This window comes from Saccoglossus kowalevskii, chromosome 12 (assembly GCF_978046115.1).
Source record: "Saccoglossus kowalevskii chromosome 12, keSacKowa6.1, whole genome shotgun sequence".
Taxonomy (NCBI): Eukaryota; Metazoa; Hemichordata; class Enteropneusta; family Harrimaniidae; genus Saccoglossus; species Saccoglossus kowalevskii.
The window spans coordinates 13,336,545-13,357,744 of record NC_140652.1 but is presented as its reverse complement, the minus strand read 5'-3'; the positions used below and the strand labels follow the sequence as shown (position 1 = coordinate 13,357,744).

General features: G+C 33.0%; 1 protein-coding gene across 1 annotated transcript; it reads right to left on the bottom strand.

The window, feature by feature from the left end:
* Positions 1-2,169: 2,169 nt before the first annotated feature.
* Positions 2,170-20,905, bottom strand: LOC102800548 (GSK3B-interacting protein-like). Its single transcript, XM_006818311.3, has 2 exons — positions 20,642-20,905; positions 2,170-6,173 (listed from the first exon to the last, which is right to left on the bottom strand). The coding sequence occupies exons 1-2, from the start codon at positions 20,831-20,833 to the stop codon at positions 5,976-5,978; spliced, it is 390 nt and encodes a 129-aa protein (XP_006818374.1). The 5' UTR covers positions 20,834-20,905; the 3' UTR covers positions 2,170-5,975.
* Positions 20,906-21,200: the final 295 nt, after the last annotated feature.

The window sequence follows — 21,200 nt, the reverse complement described above, 5'->3', positions numbered from 1 at the left end:
AAAAATATTCACCAAAATTAGAAAATTGAAGAAATGAACAAATCTAAGAAAGGTCCACATGTAGTACCTATATATGTAATATCAAAACAATTGGACTTGTGGTTTTTAACAAGAAGTCGAAAATATAATTTTTTACCAAAATTGACAAAAATATTCACCAAAATTAGAGAATGGAAGATATCATTACAAAATGAACAAATCTGAGAGAGGTCCACATGTAGTACCTATATATGTGGTATCAAAGCAATTGGACTTGCGGTTTTTAACAAGAAGTCGAAAATATCACCATTTACCAAAAATTACAAAAATATTCACCAAAATTAGAGAATTAAAGATATCATTACAAAATGAACAAATCTGAAAGAGGTCCACATGTAGTACCTATATATGACCTTGGCAAAGGCCATACAAATCAAAGAACGCTTAGAAAAAACTTCTGTGCGCTTTGAGTATTAGAGACATATTAAAAATTAAATAGGTCTATCCATTGTCCTATACATCTATGTAAGTTTCAGTGTAATGTGATGATCAGTGGAGAAGTTGTAAATTTACAAATTAGGTAATAATATGCATGGAAGTTTCATCAAAATCCAAAAATTGGTTCTTTAGATATCAGTAAAACAGTCATGGAAACGCCAAAAATTGGCTAATTATCATGCAAATTAGGTAATTAATATGCATGGTTTCAACTAAAACCTAATCAAATCTATGCATTAGCCCAGAGCATATACACCAAGTTTCATCAAAAACCAACATATTGTTCTTGAGATATCGGTTAATTTTTATTGACAAAACATCCTGACTGTATGTACATACTTTTGATAGCTAACATAGCAGTATGTGTTTGATGAAATAGTGAAAAAATTTCATGCCCATGCCCCCGAAACTTAGGTGCAATTAATTACAAACAAATACTGCACTTAATTTATTCTAATTGCCTCTCTAACACATCTCCAGCTGAAGCTGTTACCATACTTGTCAGATTTAGCAGCCATCCAAAAATCAAGTATTTTGTCTTCAAATATCTCACTGCACTAAACAAAGACATGTCTTGACTCGCACACAGTCCTTCGATCAGGAGAAGCAATCTGGATGAGAACAAATCTTGATTAGGATAAATATCCTTTTCAAACAGGAAGCAAAAATTGCATTGTTGAACATACAATGAAACACACAGAACACTGGCTTTTTTTTTTTAGATTTTAGAGAAATGAAAGTGTTTATGGCATTGCATAGTCTACATACCCATATAATTTCAATGTTCGTCATGTTTTTGTTTAAAGCGGGGGTATCGTCACCTGTGCATGCGTCCAATGGCCATGGCATGTCATTGTTTACAAACAAGCGCAGGTGACAACCATCCCGCTTTAATGTGCCGTGGATAAAAAACAATAACTCACTCAGGATAAATATGAATAATAGCCCTTGACAACACATTTTCAAACTCTGGCTATTTTGTCTGTCTTGAGGAGAGGAATGTATACATACCTGTTTCAATACATGTGGCATGCTGTAATAAAGTGAACCAATGCGATCTACGGCAAATATCCCGATTAAGATACAAAACAATATCTTAATCAAGATATATTCTAATTCGGATACGTGTATATCCCAATCCTGATATATTGGTTGGTTAGTCCTGACTGCCAGTGACTTTGACCTTAATTAGAGATTTTCTCGTTAATCCTTTTCAGTGTTTAACCCATTAGTCGTAGTTGAACTTGAGCCAAGCTAACTACCATCCGTCAAGTATAACAACCACTATGCTATACCATTGAGTGAATGGTTGCAATTCTGCTAGATCATGTACCATAGAAATGAAATGTAAAGAAATGTAAAAATTTTAATTTTTTATGCTAAAAAATATGTGATACACATCTATACAAGTTTTTCCACTAAAAAAACATCTATCTTGTTGAAATAAACATCAGCTGTCAACAGTCACAATGCAATCCTGAATTCGATTGATAACCAAATTCACTGAGTAGAAGCTCCCCTGATTGGCTTGACAGTGTCACATGACTGAGAAACAGAACAATCAAATGATCTGATCAATCACTGATCAAACTCACAAGAATACATTACATGTGTATTTTTAACCAGTATACACCAATGATGGTTCTGATTCATCATGACCACATCTTAGCAACATAACACATATCACTTAAATTATTGTTTTAAAATAATCTTTATTTAAAAAAAAATTGGCAGTTCAGAAAAAAATGTCTAAAAATTCCTAGAGCACATAGCTTATCCCGCCATAAGAAAAATAATATTTCTCAGGGAATTTCAATGCAATGTTAAGCCTATGTTGCTTGAAAGTCACAATTTCACCAATATTTCAATAAATTCACAAGCTTGATGATTTCACATATGATATATAAATCTGCTTAGCCTGACATGAAAGTTGATAGCTAATTAATATTCATGAGTACATTATTATTCATGAATATGTAATTCTAATAGTTCTGATTAAACTACTTTAATTAATCTATCTTTCACGTCAACTAATTTGATAAAAATTAATCAGGTTTTTCTTCACTTTTTTTCATATTTTTCAATATTTCTGGAATTGAACCCTAATTTTGGAGCAAACATACAAAATTTAAGTCAATTTTCAGATTTTACTTAAAAGATTTCAGCTATTTTTGGCCCAATCTTCTGAAAGAAAGTTCAAAATATAAACGGGACTATTTTGTGAATTTGTGACTAAAACTGGTAGTGAAACGGTTAAAGTGCTAATCGTTCTGTTTTTTTAAGACTTGAGTTGATAAATTATACTACAAAAATGCATGGTCAATATATACTATTTGTTATTACCTATTAATACATAAATATTACAAAAAATATACTTCAATGAAAGAAAAAGACAACTTCAGCTGCATAATAATAATATACCATGTAATGTATATATAAAGACCAAAAGATACTTTGTTATACTGAATCATTAAAATACAACTTTAATATCATATATTTAAATGTTATGTTTAAACCTGGCAATGCATTCCTCATAGAAGTCAAACCCATTGAAAAAATGGGGATCAAAAACCAATCATGTGTAGATTCTCTAATAGAACCCGCATCTTTTCTATTGCATTGTACCATTTTATTATAAACCGCTGCTTCTAATAAAGACTTTACAGTAGAAACACAATCTTGCATGTGAGCAGTACAATTTTGTTTTGGGGGAATTTTTAAGTACACTTTGCTGACACTGATCATCGCAAAAGCACATGTCATTTTAATATAGCAAATTCAGTTTAAATAATTACACCATTGTAACTCCCCTGGGAACTAACATACAACCCAGGCTACCATATACATGGTACACATATATATATGTAGGGAATTAATTTCCAAACGTGCCAGACCAAGCAGGTTCGGTAATAGAATGTCAAAGTGCTAATTAACATTATAAATTTGCTACAGAGTAGAGATGGTTAGATGCCAAGCAATTTGCCAATGGACACGAGTTGTATACAATACCAATCAAATATCGCATATATGCCTACATAGAAGAGATCATGTTTCATTGGATCACAAAATATATACCCTGCATGTTCTTAATCTAAAACTATTGAAAATTACCGGTAATAGTATTTAATTTACTTTCCCGTAACAAATGTCAAAGTAGCCCTGCAATAAATCTGCTTCGAGAGACAATGCTGTAGTCGTGGAACCCTGAAGAAGAATTAGCATATCATGGATTTGTTTTGAACATACAAATATTTTTATGAATCTGCAATCTTTGCTGTGAAGTGGTAGTACATTGTACAATGTTGAACAGAATAGAGTAATAAATGGCACCGTTTGTTTGTAATGACTCAATAAGGGGAACTCAGAAATAAATGTTAGATTTTTATTCAAATAAAAATGTCTTATGTATAATTTTATTATATGTTTGATTATTGCCTTCAATTTTATTTATTTATTTATTTCTCAGATCCACATACAATGAATTCAATTACAGATTAGGAGGTCCCAGCTCTTACCAGAGGTTGCATGATTTGGGATAGGAAACATCATCCGACGATAAATCTGCTGTGATTGGAATAAATGTGATCTTTAACCTTTTCACCACCAGTTCCCGCTTTGCATCACAAATTCATAAAAAACAGTCCCGTTTATAGTCTGAATTCCTTCAGAATATTGGGACAAAAATAGCAAATTTTTTGAGTAAAAACTGAAAATTTACTAAAATTCATTTCCGGAAATTTTGAAGAATTTAAGAAAAAAGTACAGAAAAATTTGGGCCGGAATGTCTGGTGGTGAAAAGGTTAACATGCACTAAGGAATGGAATAGCATACAGAACCAAAATTTTTAATTGTCATGGTCCGATGCCATTATCTCTAATACTTCTAATATCACATGTTTGGTAGTATAGGCACAAAGGTTAGGGATCAAACCCACAACTTCTCTAATAGGAAGCAAACACAATAACCACTTTATCATCATACATACATGTAGGTAGGTAGTAAATGCAAATTCATAGTAAAAAAAAAGCAATTAGTAAGATTGAAAAGATACATCTACATACACCATAAAATGCGGTTGAATTTTGGAAAACTATTACATTTGGTAGTACCTGTAACTTTGTCTCACCTAATGTATTACACACTGCACACACATGTAATATATACATGTATGACTATTGATATACTGTAAATTACTTTTTTTCGTTTGGAATTAATTTTCACTATTTTCACTGAATGAATGATTCAGTGAAAATAAAATATATTGAATATACCTTTTTCTCATAATTTACTACATTCAACTTTTAAAAATCAGTGAAAATAAATTCCATACAAAACACCAAAAATCATCTTTTCAGCGAAAATTAGTTCCGGCTAAAATTAAGTATTTTACAGTATTTGGAAAAATTAGGGACTGCTCCACATAGCTAAAAATTAAGACCAAATTTATCCAGCACAAAAAATTAATTTTAACATGATAATGAACTTACATCATATTTGGCAATACTTAGAAGCAGTCAGTATTACAACAACAATCGATAATAAAATCACAAATGAATTCAATTGACCATCCTGGGTTATGTGAGAAATCAAAGTAAAAACAGGTCAAAGCATCGTACAAATGTAGTGGCGTCAAAACATTGCATACTTTTCAACAAACATGAAACTAATTTTGGGATATTTCCACGCTTAATAATATGCTTTACACATTTGATGGACAATTTTGATGAAGTAAATGTAACTCAATGGAATATTTTTCTCACAAAGTTGACATTCAGCTCTGAAAAAGACATTCAAGTTTAAGACTAAATCCTTCAATTTTTGCGGCAGATGTTTGGTATGCGCCTTTCACACAATTTGCGAGATCGCATAGTGAACAGAAAATCACACATTCGAATATTTGTAATGCATGTGTGAAGTTAAACTTGATTGGTCCAGGCATTACGAGATGGCCGCCAGTCAGCCAGTCTGATGGTCACAAAAATGCCTGTGTGTTTGTTTGATGTGTGTGTGTGAAGATTGAACTTGATCAGTCCAGGCATATATATCAAATATATGAACCAGGAAATGCATTCTTTGAAAAAAATGACCACCAGTCGACCATTTTTAACAGAACACAAAAAATACAATTGAGTGCATCAAGATTTCATTATGTTCAACATATGTACTAAGTTGGACAGAATCCATCTATGATGAAAATGTGTGATTTTGATGCACTTTTGAAATAAAATTCGTCACCATTTGATCATCTTCTATTGGATCACACAACAAATACATGTGCATATGTCCGACATAATGTCTAATGTATGTGAGATATGGTTGGATATGGTCGCACACACACATAAACGTATGGAGGTCAATCCATACGACAAAGTCCAAAAGCGAGAACTAACAAGGCTGTGTTAATGTCTGGTACTCCGATATTTGGTACTTCACAAAAGTTGCAAGTTATTGATTTGAAACTATTTGAAAGTTACCATTCTTCAGTATAAGTTCTTCAATTATGACATCTTTGTTTCTAACTCTTTAGTGTCAGATTTCTCTGCGTCATTCTGTTGTAACATCTGCAGTTTACCGGCCAGTGTTTCACCAAACGTTAGTCTATACCCGGGACTAAGTTTATCCAGCAGCGCATAAATGGTTTCGTAATACGTAGTTGGTAGTGAGTCATCGATTGTATCAAATCTTCTACCAACAACCTGTTGAGATATTACTGTAATCAGTTTGTGATTCACTCAAAATTATACAGTTGAAAACTATACTCGCTCTTATAGTAGTGGATAAGTAAATCATTTAGTTATGGTCAAAATAAGTACTGTAAATGTATTCATTATTCACTATTTACTATTTACGCTGATAAGTAAAATCCGCTAAATTAAATCTACAAGAACATGTTAAATAACAATAAAACTCATTGTTTTCCTTGAGAAATTCGTTAAATTAAAAAAAACGCAGTGAATATGCTCAAAACATCAATATAGTGTAAATAAATGGTTTTACAGAAATATTTTAGTTATTCAGTATACAGCAAATGTTAATTTTGGTTTGTATGTGCTTCTATTGAAGATGTGCTTCTAACAGAAATAATACTTTAAAAGGAAATGCGAAAAATTTACTTATTTACTCGTGCACTCAGATCCAGCCATCGTAGCATGGTTTCAAAGCAAATCATGCTAGGAAAATCTGCAGTTGACCTCATGTCAAATTGAACAAGTCATTGAAAATGAGACAGTCCCCGTTAAATTTTTGAAGGTTCTCTTTGTGCTCATCATATTAAAGTGGAGGGGTTGTCGCGAGTCCTTGAAACTTGAGTCCCAAGTGGCGTATATAACAGATACATGTATACATCAAATTTGAACACGTGTTGCGAGACGACCCCTCCGGTTTAAGACATACATGTAGCAAAAAAAAACATAGATCACAAGTGAAAGCATGCCCAAGTTATCACATTTTAAACAAACAAGATGGCCACCAGTTGGCCATATTTGATCAAATTGCATATTGAATCGACATGTACATGTATCCATTAATGGCATGCTAAATATCAATGAAAATGATACATGGGTGACAGAGATATAGTAATATGGCCAATAGTAATATACAGCCGTTATTCAGCCAAAGTGACATGTATGATGTATGTGCCAAATATGAATGAAAATCAAGATGGCTGCCAGTCGGCCATTTTGAATCAAATCGCTAAACCACTGTATGTGCATATGTCCTACATAAAGTACTAGGCACATGCAAAGAATGAACAGAATCGGTCCAAAGGATTCTGAAATATGACTCTGGATGGACACATACACGCACGCACGGACCCATGCATGTACGCACCACAGATTAACGGACAGATGTACAGACGGTCGGAGGACATGTATCCTAGCATGTATAATCCATGTTTCAAATTTGAATGAAAACTGACAAAGCATGTCCAAAATACAACATTTTCAAAAAACAAGATGGCTGCCAGTCGGCCATTTTGAATTGAATCACTAAACCACTGCATATGCACATGTCCCACATAAAGTACTAGGCACATGCAAAGAATGAACGAAATCGGTCCATAGGATTCTGAAATATGACTCTGGACGGACACACAGACGGACGGAGACCGAATTATAAGTCCTCGTTTTCGGACTTCGTCCGAACAGGGACTAATAATTTGATTGGGTGCAATAAGGATCTTGATATCAATTGGTGTTTTTGTAAAAACAATCCGCATCAATTTAAAATTTGAACCAATTGATTTTGTCGTCTTGTATCTCGTCACAGCTGACATAAATACGCGACTACACGTTTGATTTTCCATGGAAACGCGTCACAATTACACCACGGTTTAATGGTTAGGTGATGGCCGAATAATAAACCTACCAGTCATCACAGGTAGGTAGGCATGTAGGTATCAATTTATTATGCAGTTTTACGTACATGTATATGCCAACTTGAATTGAGCAAAATTTTGGTTCATAAATTTAATTTAAAAAAAAATATAAACTGTACTGAAAACGACTAGTTGTACAAAAAATATTTCCTTTTATCATGTTGTAATACTAGATGAAGTAAGTACATACAGTGTATGTATACTTTGTATATTTTTTTTTTACCCAAAACGTAAATTAGGCTTGTTAATAGTCAACAATCATGATGGTCAATTCATAGGTGACAATAGTAAACCACAGTTGAACATAGTAGATCATAGTCAACCATGGTAGTAATGATAATAAACCACAGTTACACTTCAAAATATTTGAGAACCAACCATGGTATTATATAGTTGCTGATCAAATACTATGTTAACTTTTGTATACCATGGTAGACTATAGTAGACTATGGTAGATCATGGTAGATCATGGTAGATCATGGTAGACTATAGTAGATCATGGTAGACTATAGTAGATCATGGTAGACTATAGTAGATCATGGTAGACTATGGTAGATCATGGTAGACTATCGTAGACTATGGTAGACTATAGTAGATCATGGTAGACTATAGTAGACTATGGTAGATCATGGTAGATCATGGTAGACTATAGTAGACTATGGTAGATCATGGTAGACTATAGTAGATCATGTTTGATTATAGTAGATCATGGTAGACTATGGTAGACTATGGTCAGTCATTCTCCTGGGATTTCTCACAAATAAAAACGGTTCACAATCTCTCTACCTAATCAAATAATATTCTCACTTAAACTATTTAGTTGGCATTTTCATTATTCTTTTTTGTCCATTATCTGAAAACATCAACTAAAACAAGACAAGCAGAATGTATTTTCAGCTGATTTTCACTAACATTTATTTTCGTTGACATTTAATTTTCACTATTTTGATGATTTGAGCATATTCACTGTGTTTTAATTTTACAAATTTGTCAAGGAAACAATGTTATTTTACATGTTCACGTAGATTTAATTTAGCTTTTACTTATCAGCGAAAATAGCGAAATTAAAACCCAGTGAATAATTAATGCATTAACAGTTCTGAGGCACTGTGTGGTACGTAAACCATATATATTTATCAAATTTATCAAATAATATTCCATGAAATTCTATATCAGAGGCGACGGCACAAAATTTTGCTTGAGGGGGCGAGATCTGAAATGAAGACCCTCTGAAAAGCTATTTCCTACATTTTGTTGGGCAAATTTGCTGACACAAAAGATTTCAGCTTGATTGGGGGGCAATCCCCCCCCCCCACATTTTTTTCGGGTGAGCGAACGCCCTCTCTGCCATACATACATATGTACATTGTAGCGTGTCTGTCTTAGAGATGGCGAGGCGATTGCCGTGAATGCAAATTTAATCCTGTGTCTGCAGTGACGAAACGATTGCCATGATCGCGAGATTTAATTCTTTGTTTCATTTGTTATATTTGTTTGTATGTACAATTTATTGCGACTGTCTAGTGTCGTATTTTGTTGAAGCAAAGTTGTTTATTTCAAAGATGTCTACAGCTTGCACACCATCCCCTATGTTTTTGATTTTTTTTGCATGTTGAATTATCGGCGTGTTTTGATGAAAATGTACTAACGGAACTAATTTTAGAAAAAAAAGATTATTGGGAAAATTATAACCTGTCATCTAAGTTATGGTGATGCCATTGTTGTCATGGAAACAATATTGGATATTTGACCATATCAATAATCAATGTTACAAAAAAAATTTTCTCACTTGGCATACACATATACCTTCATTTAACACACATACTGAATTAATTTGCATATGTTCGTTACATCATTACATTATAAATATAATTTCATGTGTTCTAAAGTACATGTGCATTTCACAAAAACATGATAACACAATAACACAAGGTCAGGAAAAAAATAATCTCTGTTTTTCGTTTCATGGAAATTTTAAAATGTATTTTTTGAATACTGAGCTAAAATAGGGGAAATTTGAGACAAGTGCGTGTACAAGCACATTTTGGAATGCTTTAGAAGGAAAAAAACGTTCGAGGCGCATACTTCAAAATGATGTGCACGGAAACGAGAAACAGGGATACTTTTTTTCTCAGCCTAACAGACGAATAAGCAAAAATCGTTAAAATACATCCATGGAACGTGTCATCTGATTTGAGTGTGTATCGACTACAAATGACAGCTGTAGAAATCTACAAATCAGTAACAACAAAACAACACCGATTGTGAATATAACATTTAACACTTTGAGCGCCAAAGTCAACTTTTCTCCAATTTTACAAATTATGCATAATATTTTTTAAATTCTTTCCAAAATTTTGATCAAGACATCTAGCCAGTAAAAAAACATGTCTGTTTGGTCCAAAATTATCTAAAAAATTATAGAAAAATTAATAACAAGCAGCCTGTCGACTGAGATAGCTCTGCTGTTAGCAAAGCACATTTCAATTAAAGAACAGAAGATATCATTAGAAAATGAACAATATGTATAGTATCAAAGCAACGGAACTTGCTGTTTTCAACAAGAATTCAAAAATGACAAAAATAATCATCAAAATTAGATAATTCAAGATATCACCACGAAATTAACAAATCTAAAAAAGGTCCACATGTAGTACCTACATTAGAGAATTAAAGATATTATCACAAAATGAAAAAATCTAAGAGAGGTCTGACCAAGGTACATATACACTAAATAATAAGAAATAAGAATTGTAGTATTCAAGAAGAAGTTGAAAATGTAAAAAGTTGACACGGACGACGACAGACGATGGACGCCGACAAACAATCACTCACATATTAAGCTCTGCTTGACAAAGTCGACAGCAGAGCTAAAAAATAGTCAAAATATTGCACCATAGGAAATCTTGGCAGGAAAACTGAAGGTGTTGAAAGGGTTAAATTAATAATAAGTTGATAGTGCTGGTAAATCTCATTAACATAATTAATTACCTAACTTGCATACTTAATTGTTGCATTCACTACCTATTCAACCTGTTGCCAAAGTATGCTTAAGCAATTAAGAGTTTCAAATTTTTTAATAAGCTAATCTGAATTTAAATTATATTTGTTGATATTCTAAGATTTATATACTACATATAAAAGTTATCTGATTACCAGTGTTTTACTTCATTCTTAGTGGCAAAGGTATGTTTTTTGATTTGAAATACCAGTTAACTCATCATTTAAAGTATGAGGTCCAATTATCATTGGTATATTCAAAAGTTTCCATTCTGTTATAGAAATATTTTTGTTTCAGTCCAATACGTGGTTGCCAACAGCAACAGCCAATATTGAATGGATGAACATACAATGTACATGTAGCTGAGACAATTTTTATGTAAGAATTTCATGTAAGTTTGATAAATTAATTCCTATGACAAAACTATTTGCTAATCCAAAGAATTTTTTTTTTTAATCATTAAGCATTTTTGAAATTCAAATGGCCTCCAATTCATTTTCTCCTCTCTCAGTGATTTGAAGACATATAGGGTTTGGTTAACTTTTACACCACCAGTTCCTTCTTTTCATCACAAATTCACAAAATAGTCCCATTTCTGGTCTGTACTTTTCGTTACCAGATTGGGAGAAAATAGTAAATTTTTTGAGTAAAAACTGAAACATGACTCAAATTGTGTCTTTTGGCTCCAAAATAAGGGTTCATTTCCAGAAATATTGAAGAAGATGACAAATTTGGGCGAGAAAGTTTGGTGGTGGTTAAAAGGCAGTTGCTGGCTAAATAACTATCCACATACCGGTAGCTAGTTCAGCCATATACTTTGTACTTTTAAATCTATCCACCTGAAGAAAAGTGTCACATTTTGGCTTCCTACTTAGTACTTCTCTAATCACCTACTCCAAATTTTTAGAAATGTCTTCACAGTTCACTCGGCAAAATATCAAGAAATTTTAGCACTTTTAAAAATGTCAAGACTTTCACTTATTACTCATCTCTATACTTAAATTATAAATTACTGAGAGCAAAAAAGACATTTTTTTCTTGTATTTGAAAAATTGAGAATGATGCATCGTGTAAAACACTTTACCGGTACGCCAGATTGGAAAATTTATGAAGCACAGCTCCGTTTCAAACTCATTCGCACAATGAAGAGAAGTGAACCTGTTTTTTTTATTTCTCGTAACTATTTTTTTTTCTTCTTTCACAGAATAAAGCGATAGATGGTTCAATCAAGGTGAGTCTGGAAGGAAAGATAATTGATTGAATAGTTCTAGTGGCAAGCTTTGAAGAAGGATTTATATTAGACATCAATATCGCAACTAATTACCCAGAATGCATATGTCATCACATGACCTTTCACAAAGGATACAAATAGCCTATAATGTGTTTAAGTAGGCCAGTAAAGTGCTTGCTTGCTGGTAATGGGTGTCTTTTGTGATTTCAGGAACTGAAACGGGGAAGTGGTCTGATTGTTGATTAACAGCAGGGTTGTGCCTTAATTCAAACAAAACCAATGTCAGCTTAAATTATTATCACATTCGCAAGCCAAGTTATTTCTGCTGAACGGAAAATTACATCTTTTAGACCCTGGTCATTCTATGTCATTGAAACCTATGTCAATAGTTTCTGCGAAGAGTGAACTATTTTCCACAGTGTTTTAAAAATAATTATAGTTGCTTTGCCTTAGCGAGAGAAGGAAAACAGGAAATAGTGTAATTGTGATTGACACATTCTCTACCAATTACTAGTTTGTAACTATGACAATATTTATGTTCCCAGAAAGCTGGGATATTGGTGAAAACAGTTGTGTACTTTTTGTAGTAATATTTTGAGATTGAGTTTACAAAGTTCCTGTGAAATTTGTTGTTTCTCGCTGTTTGTTTGTTCTTTCTATGTTTTTGATTTTTTTACTGTTATCTTACAAGATAAAAATGTTTCAAAGTGGCTATTGGAATTATTATGTTCTTTTTAGTTTTGAGATATAGACCGTCCAACCTGACAGACGTAACAGGTCTGTCATCTTGTGACCATAACTTAAAATCAGAAGTGCACAAAAAACATCTACATGTATGAGACATCATTTTTTAGAAAATTTTGATGTAAATAGATGGTGTGCACTACCGGATTCGATTTTTTTTTAGAAAAATGTGGACCAAAAGATCGCCTGGGCGATCTTTTGGCAGATATTACGAGGCCCATCTTGTCTAAAAAAATAACCCCTGCGTTGATAGAAATGGTCTAGAAAAAATAATGTTTCGCGTTGACCAAATATAATCATGCAAAGTATAAATTCAAAGTGTTTTAATACATTGGTGAGAGGTCGCATTTTACGTGAACAAGAACATGCACTAAGAAGAAAAAGCAAGTCAAAGTCGAAACGGGGTGCATCATGGACATGACACAACACACGCTGCGACAACTGAGTGATTAGCGACATAATTTTGGGACGCAATTGAACTTGAAGTACTTCTTTGCGAAACTTGCTGCACGGTGATGCTGGCATCAAGTGTGTGTTGACCGAAGTTTGACCCCAAGTCACGCGCTGAACTGGCGCGTTACCTTAGCAACCTTTTTCTTTTGCGGTCCTCGCGTCGATCTAGTAAAATTTTTATTATATCCGACGGTACTGTAATTACGCAACTTGTATGCAACTCTGTACTGGCTTTGAATATATCAACGTCGTTTACTTAGTGCACTGCTTTTCTAATTACGCAAATTTGTTTACAATATTGTACCAGCACTGAATATTTCAACTTTGTATTAAATGTATTGCTTTCATGATAATTACGCAAACTCAAGTTAATTTTTACTATTGTTAGGGCATTGACCCGGGGTATTGGGTCTGAGAATATTTCAATATTACCGACTTGATAATGCGTTGCATTCGTAATAATTACGCAAACTTAAACATTGGCGCATTTAAATCATTAAAAATGATAGTAGTCGGGTATCTAAGGAAAGTCGAGAAAATATTTTAAATACTTGTGATTCATCGATGTTCCAATGGTGATTTTTTTATTCGAAATGAAGTAAACATGTAATGTAAACCATACCATGCGTCAAGTTAAATTTTACTATAATATAATAAACTCTGGACAGCGCACTTCGATTGCAATATTCACGTACATTTTGACTGAACTCTAAAAACCACGCGTTTGAGTTCACGCACTGATATTTAAATTCGGGCCACCCAGCTTGATGCAAATCAATATAGTTACTTGTCATGTGTTCAAAAAATCTTTCAACTCTCACAAATACCATGAACGCGAAGAGTTAACAGGGGGTTAACTGAAAGAGAACGTCTTTTTTGGAGAAAAAAACACGTCAGTACAAGATTATGTGTACAAGGTTAGCTTTATAGAACGTACATGATCGCTTAACTCTGTGTATTTTAATAATCATGTCGCATGTGAAACGCAAGAGACATTTTAGTTTGCCCATTTCTTGTTTACCGACATTTTGTCTGGAATGCGATACAGACAAAGATTAAACATTAATGATAACAACCAAGAGGCTCGAACAAGGAAGGCTTGGATATTTTAAACTTCGTAAATAACATTCTTTTCAAGTGTAGACTTTATTCGAGTGTAATAATACGCAACAACAATTCGTTTACAGCATTGGTTTTATTGAAGTTTTTAATGCTTTTCGGCTTCACAGTGAATTATTTTAGCGTCATATTTGAAATAGCGCGCTCAATACAAGATGTCGGACGGGAAAATTGGGGTCTGTAAAAATGTTTGTTGGTTCAGTCAGGCAATGTGTGGACCAAAATATCGTCCACTATTTGAAACATCGCCTATGGGCGGGGTTTAGGATGGGCGGGGTATCAGCCGAATCCGGTATTAGTCTTGCAAGATAACATTTTCAGTAGTTGCAATAGTCAAAAATTAGTTTTCCGAAAAATGTTTTCTTGTATATTTGGTCGCAGATGAACAACTAATTTATTGTCAAATGTATGCTTTTTTGATTATACTTTTTAGGTATACAAGTATTTGATCTACTGTTATTTTGTGATAAAATGATGGACTGTCTCCCAGAAAATGACTGAACTGAACAATTTTTAAGTGAAATTGAATGATAACTTGGACAAGATTGCATATTATAACCCTGATTTGTTGCTAGGTGAAACAGCTTTAACCTTCTCACCACCAGTTCCCTCTTTTCATCACAAATTCACAAAATACCAGTAGTCCTGTTTATAGTCTGCAATTTCCTTCAGAAGATTGAGACAAAAATAACCAAATTTTTTGAGTAAAAACTGAAAATTTACTCACATTTTGTCTGTTGGCATATCCCGAAATATTGAACAAAATACGAAAAAAGTGCAGACAAATTTTGGCGGGAAAGTCTTGTGTTGAAAAGATTTAATACCGTAATCAATATGCAAATCAAATTCATTGTTTTCAGTCCATTACTTGATCTGGTTATGTTAATTATGGTGTAACGTTTACCCACAATTGGGTTTTGGAAATGATATAAATAAACAAGCAGTCTGTCGGAAAATATATTTTTGCTGTATACATCAAGATAGACAATCTAAAATAGAATTATTCACTTAAATAAGAGAATTGAAGGTACGCATCATCACAAAATGAACACTGAGAGAGATCCACCCATAGTACATACTTGTATCAAAGCCAGTAGACTTGCCATTCTCAAAAAGAAGTTGAAAATGTAAAGTTGAGTACTGGTACTGCTCTTTCGACTATCGGTAAGTTGACAGCGAGGTTGAAAATGCAATATAATGTTACATAATCAGTGACTTTTAAAAAGCGTTTTTTTCTTGTTTTCTCCCTCTTGCTAACTCAAGTCAAACCCACTCGAAGTGCAAGCATGGCCTGAATCTGGTGATTTAAATATTGGTAACAAATAAATTAATTAATACATAAATAAATAAATCAAATAAATAGATAAACATTAGACTGGCCTAGCTTTGTAGTTATACCCATGCAGAATTGCAGCACCTGAATTAACATGTCAAAAATGATCTAGGTATTTAAACATTTTCTTACATAATTACCGTAGATACAAAAACTTTCACTTTATTAGTGAGTACAAGATACATGTATAAGCTATGCACACCATAGTGTATGGTTTCTATCATACTTCTATAATCGACATGTTCGTTGACTCAGTAAATAGCATGTGCTTACTTTGCATTCACACAATGGACTGTCTGAGTGGTATTCATTATAATGTACTGCTAATATGCACTCTCCATGCAATTAACGTGATTGCATTGGTCTGCTATCGTATGTAACGGTAAAAATTTGGACGCTATTTTGTATTTTTTTTTAATTTTAAGGAAACGGACATAATAATTGCCTAGAAAATAATGATAATTTTAAAGAAATTAAAAACTATTTTTTAAACAAAATGCTAATTGTTTATTTTGATCTATGAACACAATCTGTAAAAATATTGCTGAAAATGTGGTCACATAAGACAAGTGGTCTTTATACACAGGTTGTTTGTATGTCCCACTTTGGGACTGCCTTAAAGTGGTCACTATAAACAGGTTAACTCTAGATTCATGATGTTGTCAGGGTGGAAGTTATTTATATTCGGTTGTCAGCTGCCCGCTCAACACAGCCATCATTTGTTTATATTTTTTTTTTGCTGTGGCGTTTAATTGCCTTAAAGTGTTTCAATAACAGGGACACATACATGATTCATATTTAATAACATCAGCAAAGAAAAACGCTGTTTTTTTAATCTCAGGATTGAGTAATTGTTTTCTGCCAACCATCTTAAACAAGTGCAAAATACTAAACAAGTGGAACGTCCTATAAACTGATGGATGTTGAAGCACTGTCTAAAGGTGGCTTACAGAATCTAATTTATTTTTGGTCAACCGTAAAATACTTTTAAATTATTTTCGCCTTGAATTTAAAATAAAATCCAGCCGATATACCTTTTTTCCTATATTCTACATTCAGCTCATCAAAAATCAGTGAAAATAAACTCCATAGAAATCACCCAAAAAAATCTTTTCAGCAAAAATTTATCCCAGCTAAAATTGAGTATTTAACATTAAGTTGAATAGGGAATATAAACTGCAAAATCGGATTTCTGCAGATTTCAGAAAAATTTGGTGTGTTTGAACTCAAGCATTTGGTTGTGTGATCATGTAAAATTTGATCAGATTTTTTTAAAAATGGAGACATGTTTAATTACATTTGATTAATCTGACAAAATAAATCTGAATGTGTAAACAATTTTGTCAGATATTTCTGTCAGATATTTATGATTCAGAAGAATCGTATCCAACAAAATCAAAATTAAAAGATCCTCCCAAAATATCACAATTAAGCGTTAGAATTTACAACAACGAAAATTATCAATATGTTTTTGACTTGCAGGTTAGCTTGAGTGCTCTTGTTGCCATAGCAACTTATTTTATAATTTTTCATGGTGATCAAAATAATCAGTGGGAGGTGTGCAGCATATAATAGAAGTGAGAATGTAAACTTTATGTACTAATCCATCGGTTTTGTGAAGCTAACTGAAAAAATGACATGGTTTTTTTCTGTCGCCAACATTTTAATGCCAAAATTTAACCATTTTTATTAAGATTTCAATCATTTCCTCGATAATTTTGGACCACATAGACATAATCTTCCCCTTGACTTTGTCATTCGAAGGATTAATAATAAAATAATGATAATTTGGATCAATTTGCATGAATATTTTTTTTTTTCTAATCAATTGATTTACCAATAATTTGTGCTGCAAAGCTGGTGACAATAAGGTGCTCTGCTATTAATAAATTTAATAATTATATTATTTTCACTAAAGGTTTATTCAACTTTGTGCAAACATAACTGACTGCAGTGTTTATTTGTTTCGAACTTATTTAGGAAGTACATGTACAAAGCACAAAAATGTCAGTTACCCCTTGTAAAAAATTGTTACAATAGGATTTTAAAATTTTCTGCCACCAGCACACACAAATCTCACAAACAATTTTAATACTATTGACGTACGAGTATCCTCCCTCCAAACACACACACCAATCCGCACCACCACCACCATCATTACATACTTACATACAGTACCAGGGCTGGTATGTAACATTTTCAGCTATTCACAGTTTGTACGTGAAACAATACTTGATTACGGAAAAAATAAAATTGCATGACATTGAATGGTAATTACTGTGGAATACTTTATTTTCGCTTGGAATTAATTTTCGCTATTTTCGATGAAGGAATGATTCAGTGAAAATAAAATCCAATAGAATATACCTATTTTTCTATCCATTAAATTCAACTCGCCAAAAATCAGTGAAAATAAATTCCACATAACACACATAAAAAGTCATTTCAGCAAAAATTAATTCCAACGAAAATAAAATATTTTACATTAGGGATGAATTATACACTTAAGTCTGAATGTAATTTGAAACATATTTCTGAACTCCTTGGAGACTTTACGCATTATTGGTATTTATTGGAATTTCCAAGAAAATGGGCATAACAGACAGGATGTAAAGTCTTTCATTTTCAATAAGAATTTATTTCTGCTATGGGGGGGGGGGGGGGGGTTACAGGATAGAATATGTGAAAATAAAATCCAGTCAAAATACTGTTTTTTTCCACATTTTATATATTCAACTCATCAAAATTCAGTTAAATTACCTTCATACAAAATAGCCCAGATGTCTTTTTAGCAACAAAATTAATACCAGTTGAAAAAAGTATTTTATTACCAGGACTAATGATCTCATGTTTCAGTGATGCATTTTTATTTTTAAGTAAAAAAAGAAAATTTTTAACAATAACAATTTTAAATTTAGATGATTTCAAATATATTGAAAAGCCACTCTCTGTCTACATGTAAATGTATATATACATTCTTTTGTTTTCTTACTGGTGGTATCTTATTCAGAGTAGGCGATGGTTTTTGACAGACCACAAGCTGATTTCTACATCGCTGCACTCAATTTAATTAATTTAAAAATGATTATGCTGTAGTTTGTGTTTCAATCATGCTACTCTCTGTATTTAATTACCCAGTATAATTATAATTTCAAATATTAATATTTATTTAATTTAAAGTGCTACATATACAAGTACGAGTTGCAAATCTTAAACGATATGAAACACAAACTTTTAACTTCAAAATGGTTGTAATATGGTTAGGCAAAGCAGTATGGGAGAGAAATTCCCAATGTATATATCAGTAATAGAAAAACTATTATGATACTGAAAACTGAAATTATGAGTATATTTTAACAATATTATTCACATCAATAATTATACAAATCTTTTTCATCCCATGTTATGATGTCAATGAGGAAAATTGATATGAAGGAAAAATATCACCATGGAAACCAGTGTAAAAAAAAACCTAAGCGTGGATATGAAATATTTTATACTCTTAGGATACAGGGTTCTCAGCATGCATGGGTTAAACGTGCTATGTCAGTGAGTAACACTGTTCTCTTCCATGTTAAATTTTACTGGCAAACATCTACTGTTGATTAATCAATTAAGAAACAAACAGTATCAACCTTTTAAATGCTATCATTTTTCTTGCCAACATTTTTGGGGAAATTTTCACTGTATTAATTTTTTTTTTTTACATTTTGAACTAATTCAACATAAGTTCCTATTGACTTGTAAGTCTTCATCATACATTTTGACCAAAAACAATTTTGAAAAAGGTATTAAAGTTTATTTTGTGGTGAGAAAAGTTGGTTCTGGTTCTCAAGAGGTTGATTGTGTTTGTAGCTGAATATTACATACGTGTACATGTATATGCAATCAAATCATTGGTCAAAAAAACTTTGCCATTAGTGAGCCCTCTGAGAGGATACGACACATCACTGATGCACATAGATTTGCTGTGATACAACTATATATTTGTCCTAATTCACTGTGGCGTTAATGATACAACAGGAACTCGTACATTAATATAGTGATCTTAAAAAATCCTTTTGTCATTATGAAATTCAGTAATAAGAAATACACAATTTATGAACAATATGTGTGAAAGCAATTCAGTGGCTCCTATATTTTTGTGTCTGAATTAAGTCACCTATACAGTCACAGTGGCGGCGGCAACAAATTTTGCATCAACCTTGTGCTGAATGCGTGGCCTTATTAGCGGGGACATGCTCCCCTTTAAAAATTTTGGAAATCTAGACTCTCCGAAGCGCTATTTCCTGCATTTTGAGGGGCAAATTTTGCTGACTCAAAGGGTTCCAGCTTGATTTTGGAGGGACAACCCCCCCCCCAACATTTTTTTATAGGGAGTAATCGTCCCTCGCCCCTCCTGTGCTGCCGCCACTGAGTTACATACATTTTTCTTCTTGAAGTCCGACCTCCCCAGCAAAAAACGAGATGACTCAACTAGATTTATAATACAGGACAAACTATATGCCATGTTCTTACACTTAATGGGACATAGACCATTTTTATTCTTTTCTAAGGATGTTATGAGTCTAATATTATTATTATATAATAGACACAAAGCCTAAAATAAGTAAAACATGATGACTATTAGCACCTCCAACGTAACAAATAGAGAGATGATTTGAATAGATACGAAAACGCGCTATAAAACATACCTAAGGGACGGACCATTAACACTACGGGCATATGTGAAACATTTGAACATGTAAAGATCAAGAGAAAAGTATACAGTTTTCAAACATCGTCAACTTGCTCAAAAGTGACAGTCAGGGAAGAATAACAAACGTGACTTACGGTTCCTTCAATATACCCCCTACTGTTTCAAATGGTCCAGCCCTTAGATATTTGAGAACTGTGGGAACTCACCCCGAATCCTAGAACTGACAGCTCCACACAGTAAACGTCGTCTTCTTTGGTTTGAATGTTCAAATACACAAGTTCATCTCCTTTCGGAAGGAATTCAGATATAGAGACGCTCTTTACGGCGAAGGCGACTTCTTGGACGGCCGATTCCGCCTCGATTGTCATTAACTTGCAATTGGTATCTCCGTCAGTCATGGCTGTGTTGCGCCAAAACAACTACACGAACCAAGCGTGGCTTGTGCCGTGTTGCTGTCTATGTTGTTTTCCTCGCGTAGTAAACAGCGCCACTATGCGATGACCTTATGGGTGAATGACCTCATCTTCGAATCACGCGGGAGAAAGATTACTATTACTTATGGTTTGCGATTTCCCAAGATTCAAAAGCATTACGTCTAAGAAGGTTAAGTTAATTGGTACTAGGAACCAATGAAAGACAAATCAGACCAAGGGAAAAATCTGTGTTTCTACTGTAGGGTTGGAAAACGATATTTTCATTTTTTTGTTATTAATATTTTAACTTATTTCCCAACTACTGTTTAATAAGTTATTTCTATCACAGTCA

What these genes read in the sequence shown, in the direction of transcription:
- LOC102800548 (XM_006818311.3), bottom strand. Translation starts at nt 20,833, where the DNA reads ATGACTGACGGAGATACCAATTGCAAGTTAATGACAATCGAGGCGGAA. An exon ending in TGTCAGTTCTAGGATTCGGG is followed by an intron (nt 6,174 to 20,641) that starts GTGAGTTCCCAC and finishes ATATCTCAACAG; the next exon opens with GTTGTTGGTAGAAGATTTGA.